The 7,111-nt window shown below is 44.8% G+C and overlaps 1 protein-coding gene across 1 annotated transcript; it reads right to left on the reverse strand.

Annotated features, from left to right (window-relative positions):
* Positions 1–1,440: 1,440 nt before the first annotated feature.
* Positions 1,441–2,784, reverse strand: LOC306650210 (pantothenate kinase 3-like). Its single transcript, XM_079122059.1, has one exon. The coding sequence runs from the start codon at positions 2,005–2,007 to the stop codon at positions 1,603–1,605; it is 405 nt and encodes a 134-aa protein (XP_078978185.1). The 5' UTR covers positions 2,008–2,784; the 3' UTR covers positions 1,441–1,602.
* Between the last annotated feature and the right edge of the window lie 4,327 nt (positions 2,785–7,111).

Raw genomic sequence — 7,111 nt, forward strand, 5'->3', positions numbered from 1 at the left:
TTAACTCCAGCCCCAGCTGCAGGGTGTATATTTGTTATGGCTTGGATTTTTTAAATGTCCCCCGAAGGCTGTGTGTTAAAGGCCTGGTCACCAGCCTATGGTGCTGCTGGGAGGCAGTGGGACCGTTAAGAGGTGGGGCCTGGTGGGAGGAAGTCCCCAGAAGGTGTGCCCTGGCAGGGGACAGGAGGACCCGGCCCCTCCTCCCTCTTCACTCCCCAGCCAGCATGGTGAGCAGCTCCTCCATCACATGCCTCCTCTGTGATGTAGTGCGTCGCAGGCACAGACACGAGCCAAGCAACCGTGGACTGAAACCTCTGAAACCATGAACCCAAATAAACCTTTTCTCCTGTTAAGTTGTTTATCGCAGGCATTTTGTCACAGGAATGGGAAGCTGACTAACACGGAGCTCATTAGTTGAAGCCACTGGCCATGCCCCATTCCTCTGACCATAGCAATTGATTCTGGCACACAGACATCACTCAGGGCACAAGAGCAAAGAGGTGAGCCCCTGGGAGAAAACACCTCTCTTCAGCTGGTTTTGACCCTATTTATTTAAATCTTTGATATTTTGTTCATTGCAGATTGTTTCCTTCTTTTTTACATATAGCACTTATACGATTTATCTTGATAACTGTTGGCTAGCTCCCTCCCTCTAAATTTCCCATGTGAAACAAGGGTCTCATTCCCCAGCTGCATCCCAGACCCCAGCACGGGGTGGGGGACAAAGGACTCACCTTTGTTACAGCCATTCTTTCCTACCTTGATGAGAACATGGGAGCTGACATGGGGCCACCAAGGACAGTTTAGAAGGAAGCCCGTTTTACATGAGACCCAGAGCCTTGAGACCTGTCCCGGTTGTCCAAACCAGTCAAGCAAGGTGGGCTTCAAGCTCACCCCGCACTTGGCAATCTGCCAGAGAGTGACTTCTCTGCATTCTGCAAGCCCAATTGGGTTGCTTCCTGCGACTTAGGAACAAAACAGCGCAAGATGGAACCGTGATCAGTCACAGGGGGCCAGCTTGCAGTGCCTTGCTTGTTGCAGCATTAAGTGTCTGAGCATGGACACTCCCCAGCTGATGGTGGGGCTCCAGCCCAATCAAATCATGGGAGGCTGAACACATCACAAATCCTAGCTCCGCAACCCTGCACACTGGAGAGCGCCAACTGTTGGTGACAGCTGTTGCCGCCCGCGACCTGTGGCTGTGGTGAGCCATGGCTCACCGCCACTGCCCAGCATCACCGGAGGGTCAGAGGGCATATCACTAGCCAGGGAAGGTTCAAAGTTTGAGATGTGTGTTCTACAGAATGTGAATCTTCTACACCATAATAAAGGCCAAAATTCCAAAGTCGAAAACTCCTCAAATGAACCATCGCAAGTCGGAGGGCCATCGGTACTGCTTTATTTATTTATTTATTTTTTTCATGTTACAGAGTTCTCTCTTTTAATATGGCATTCATGAGTTTTCCATTCTGACATTCAAAATTAACAGGAATAGTGAAATTCTTTTATCCTATGGTTTCCAAGGACAAACAATGCAGTTAAAATGCCTCTGGTTTTAGTTCCTCTAGGATGACATTCATTAGCAGAGTAACCTCTGATGCTTCAGCTGAAGTTTGGCAGCCCAAGAAGTGCACCAACTGCTCCAAAGTATCCCTCATGTTCTAGAAACAATGCTTTCAGTTGACCTTTGGACCAATAATCCAGTGCATATGCCAGAAGTTTCATTGATAGAGTATTGACACGTAAAAAGTTCCCAACAAAGACAACTCTGTTTATTTTCTCATTAACAGCACACATTCGTGCCACAGAACCAATATTATTGGTGATAGTAACTAAAGTAGCTCTTGCCAGATCTTCTTTACTAACAGATTCTTGCTTCTCTTTATAAATCATATTTCCAAAACTAGATGCTACAGTCCAACCTGGCAGACCAAATCTTTCATAATCGCCTCCATAAATATCACGGGCCAATTTGTCAGCTTGGGTGCTGTCACCTTTGGATGCCATTTCAAGAGCCTCTTCAAAACTTTCACAGCCAGTCAGTAAACTGCATAAACCCAGAAAGGTACCCCCTCCAAGGCTTGTCCCGGTCACTCATTTATAGTTATCTTTGGAGTGGACTGCTAAGATACTGACTCCTGAACCAATGATCACCACCAGTAGTGGATAGGGGTCATCTAGGTTAAAAGGCATCTTTTGGCATTGCTCAGGTTCTGAGGCATTAGCAAAATAATAGCACTCTGCTTGTCCATTGAAACTGACAGAATCTATATACAGCAAGCCCTTTACAAGGCAGTTAAGTTCATCCAGTTTGTGCAGGTGGAGGTTTCCAATTGTGCGAAAATCTTTTTCAAACTTGTAAGCACCACCTCCTGTAGCACACAGCACCGTTTGTAATGTTGAGAAGTTTTTGTCTCTTCCCATTTGGATAAAAGTAGGCAGGTCATGAGTTGGAAATCTGATAAAGTGCAAGTTCCCTCTTCGGCCAAAAAGTGTTAAATCCTTAAGTTCAAGGTGTACATCCCGAATGCCAGTGGATCCATATGCTACATTAGAAGTCAAATATTTCTGAATACTTTTTAAGCTCTCAACTTCCTCTTGCTCTTCCTCTGCTGTGATATCAATAGGTTCAAAATACGAGAGCTTTACTAGAGTTCCCCCAATGTCCATGCCAAACCATGGGAAAGAGGGTTTCTTGGCATCCTTGATCTTCATGGCGTCGGCCTGAGGGGCGAGGGGAAGCCTCGGGTCCGGAGCACGGGGAAGCGCGGCAGCGACTCGGGAGCTGGCCCGGTACTGCTTTAAATGTGTGCCCAGTCCACCAGAGCTGGCATGTCCTGAGGCTGCGGTCAGCTTCCTGCACAGCGGTGTTCACTGCAGTAGGGTATTGCATCTGGCATTCATAGGGCCTTTCTCCTATGCCAGGCACCGTGTTAAGACTCCATGTTCACCACTTACCTTACTTCTCACCTAAGAACACTGACATCAGAGGTACTAGTATTATTCATATTTCAGAAGAAGGCAAACTGAAAGAGGAAAAGTAATATGTCCCAGGTTGCATGGGCCATGACCAAGAACGGATCTGCAGCCAAATTTGGTAGCACGGAGCCCGTGTTTTTAAAGGCTACCCAATCTGGTCTCAGGATTTGAGCTACAGATGGAAGAGAATATCAGCTACATAACGATGCTCACAAGATATTTTCAAATGTATGGATGAAGGGATGCAGGGACTAACCGAAAGGTGAAAGGCTGTATTGTGACAGTCATCTTATTTCCATTTGCCTTCCTTTATACACAACATGGAAACACAGCCTGTTCCAATTACACCTGGGTCAAGACAGGTTTTTCTGTCCCAGGGCATACGGTTCCCGGGGTTGCACATCCTCAACATGATTGAATTCAAATTTTTGAAAAAAAAAAAAGGCAACACACACAGCAAGATGGAATAACTCTCCGTCTAAAGATGTCCCATGGCAAATTCGTCTCCTGACTTCAAAGGACTGGGATAGAATCAAAGCAAATCAAGGACTTGAAGATGTTTTGTAAAATGCGAGGCAATCTACAGCTGATTAATAGTATGCTTTTATGCTTATTTTCTCCATTCAAGGGCTTACCATCCTACAAGCCTAAACTGGATGCTAAATTTCTTTCACTCTAAGACCCGCGGCGATCAGTTGATGAGTACGTTTGTAAGACAAAATCAATACAATGTTAAGCAATAAATTTATCTAACGAAGGTAAACATCACAGTAGAGAGTTCCAGGTTTTTAGCATTCTTAACCGAAACAATAAATAAGCAGACTCCTCCCAAAGTCAAGACAGAAATATAATTATTCAGTCTCTCCATGTTAGATTTGCCCAGAAATTGAAATATTGTTAGCAAACACAGATTTAAATTTTGTGCTCCAATGAATTGGTAGATCTCTTAGTTTATTGTTTTGATTTCTCTGCATTCTACCACAGGGAAATTATGCAGACGCTTACAGTACATGAAAGGAATGCAGATAATTACGGAATCTGCGGCATAGCTGGAAGAGGAGTTCATGAATCTCTTCTGATCTATTGGCAGCTCTATCGTGTGTGGTCCTATGGCTGCCATTCTTAAGACCTGCGGCTTGTGCACGTGCTGAGTGCATTTGAAGCCGTTCCTGAGCTCCAAGCCGACCATTCGGCTCAGCACTGAAGGTTGCCTGGGCACGTTCTCCTCAGGGGCTGATTTCAGTCACCCCATCATCCCAGGCTATGGGTCACAGCACAGTCTGGCCTGAACCCCACTTGCAGATCAGAAGCCCTTTGGCAAGGCTAATCAAGTGGAAAGCCCAGGGTCCCAACCCAAGTACACCAGATGCCCTTCAGGTGCTTCTTCTGCACAGCCGAGCAGAGAACACGTGTGCTCCCCATGGCACAGAGGCCAGCGGAGGCGAAGATGATCCAATCCTTTATTTTAGTTGCATGACATTTCACAGAACCACTTTCACTCGTTGTTGCTGTTTGTCACAGAGATGCGAGCTCACAGGCTTTGCTTCAATTTGCAAAGACGACCATGCTCGAGAGCCGAGAGAGCTGTGTGCATCAGAGTCTGAAGGCCAGTGTGGCCGGGTCCCGTCTGCACTCTCCACGCCTGTGCTCCCCTGTTAAGGTTCAAAGTCTTCCCTTTGAATACACAAGGAAGGGAGTCTTGGTTCCAGGCTAAACACCTTCTTTCCCCTCACTGTCCAAACACCCGCAAGTGAAAAGGTAACGGGGGGCAATGGAAAATATAGGAGCTTTTCATTCTGCATTTCCCAGACGCAGATTTAGGCGAGATATTGAATCTCACGGAGTCAGTTTCCTCATCTCCAAAATAGGACGTAATACGGGATATTCCTACTTCAAAAAATTATGAGATTTTACTTAAATTCCATTAGAAACCATTGTAATATATGCACTAAATAAATGGTAGCTATTATGATCACCAGTATTACAGATTACAATATTCCAGACCTCTGAACACCTCAAAGATTTTCTGTTAGATGCTGCCTGATCTGCCATCTTACTGAAACTGTGACTGTAATTCCAGGTGTTATGTGCCCAGGGAAGGGTTAAATAAACATGCTATTTTGTTTAAGGAGAGGTAACACTCCCCAAATGGTTCTCTCTGGAACACTGCAATTATTTCTTGACATTAGTTAGGACACAGAGAAACCAACATGTTTGGGGAAAAGTAACCAGGAAGGTACTAGAATCCAAGGCAATGTCCCACTGGAAATTGTTTTAGAAACTGGATTTCTCTCTAGAAAAAGAGAAGTCAGGCAGGAAGCATGACAGTTGTCCTCTGGTGTTGAATAGCTGGTGCAGAGAGATGTAAGACTCTGAGCTGGCCTGAGGTGAGTGGGTACACACACCAGAGAGCCCAGCATCCCTGGCCAAGAGGCTAAGGTGTCTTGGACCCGGGTCTTCCTTGAACTGAGCACTCTGCTTTAATTCAGTTTAGCGAGAAAGTGTGCGGATTTTTAAACGGTTGTCTTGCCATGCTGCCCCTTCTGAATATTCAAAAGTGGTGAGGTCTCTTGGTGGGAGCGGATAGCCTACAAATTAGACGGGAGCCACTGTAATTCACATGAGAAAAACAATCTCAAGACCCAGATACGTGGAGGCAGAGGCCAGCTGCCTTCATCAATTATTTAAGGGGTTCCACCACAGGCAGGCACCAGGGTCTCCCTGGCCTGCTCAAGAGTTCTCACCGAGGACCGAGAGGGCCGTGGTAACATGGAGAGGAGGTCCACACACAAGCAGGCCTGGCAGCTTGACATGCCCCTGCACTCCAGGGCTGAAAGCCAGTCCAGAGCAGGCAGGGCTTTCCTAATCAAAAAGCAGACAATCATTTAACCAGACCCAAATCCTTAAATTCAGAAAAGAATAGGAAAGCAACTGTTTACAAACCTTGATTATTGTGATACACGTTAAGCATCCTTATTCTAAAAATTTGAAATCCAAAATGCTCCAAAATATAGAATTTGAGAGCATCAACAGGATGCTCTAAGTGGAAAGTTCCACACCTGATCTCTGGTGACAGATTGCAGTCAAAACACAGGTGCATTAAAAGTACTGCATAAAATTACCTGTAGGCTATGTGCACAAGGTTTATGTGAAACATACATTGTGTTTAGACTTGGGACCCATCCCAAAGGTATTTCATTATGTATTTGCAAATATTCCAAAATCCAAAAAGTTCAAAATGCAAAGCAAAGCAGTTCTGGTCTCAAACATCTCAGAGAAGGGATTCTCAACCTGTACAAAGTAAGATCCAATGGATTTAGAACACCGAAATCTCTAGTTATTCTATAAAAATATTGCAGCTTTTGTCTTGTTTGATAATAACGCCAGTGCATTAAAACACACCTTTCCAAGAAAATAAAAATCTAATGAATTTATTTAACATATACCAAAAACTAAGAATTTGGCCAATCTATTGAAAGAAATGTAACTGAATTTACACATGAATTTTATGATTCTATCATCTCATCTATTTTCCCAACATCAACCAGTTATGGGAAAGTCATTCTGCAGAGGATGACAGGGGGGCACAAAGCACTTGCACCCCTTTGTCTGGATCTTACAATACAAGTGGCAAAGTTGGCACCCAAACTCAAAACTGCTTCTCCTCCTGTTGCACAACAGGCTGAGCATTTTATCCAAAATGCTTGGGACCAGAAATGTTTCAGATTCCAGGTATTTTTCAGATTTTCGAGTGTTCGTACAGACATAGAGACATGTGTTGGTGATGGGACCCGAACCTAAGCACAAATTTCACCTGTGTTTCATACACACTCACACCGGTAGGTCCAAGGTAACTTTAGGCCATGTATTTAATAACCTTGTGTTGAAACAAGTTTGTACAAATCAAACCATTACACTTGTAGCGTCATGTTGGACCTCAAGAAGTTTTAGATTTTGGAACATTTAGATCAGGAAGGCTCAACCTGTGTAACAGGCATCCAAAATGTCCACCAAAGCTGGGCCAACACAAGGCAGCAGGATAACTGGGGTGAGGTTCCATGTTACCAGCCAAGATTAAATCCAGTGGAGCCAACGCTACAAGTTCCAACTTAAGGCATGAGCTGGGAGAGTG

Source organism: Sciurus vulgaris, assembly GCF_902686455.1.
Source record: "Sciurus vulgaris genome assembly, chromosome: 18".
Lineage (NCBI taxonomy): Eukaryota > Metazoa > Chordata > Mammalia > Rodentia > Sciuridae > Sciurus > Sciurus vulgaris.

What these genes read in the sequence shown, in the direction of transcription:
- LOC306650210 (XM_079122059.1), bottom strand. Translation starts at nt 2,007, where the DNA reads ATGGCATCCAAAGGTGACAGCACCCAAGCTGACAAATTGGCCCGTGAT.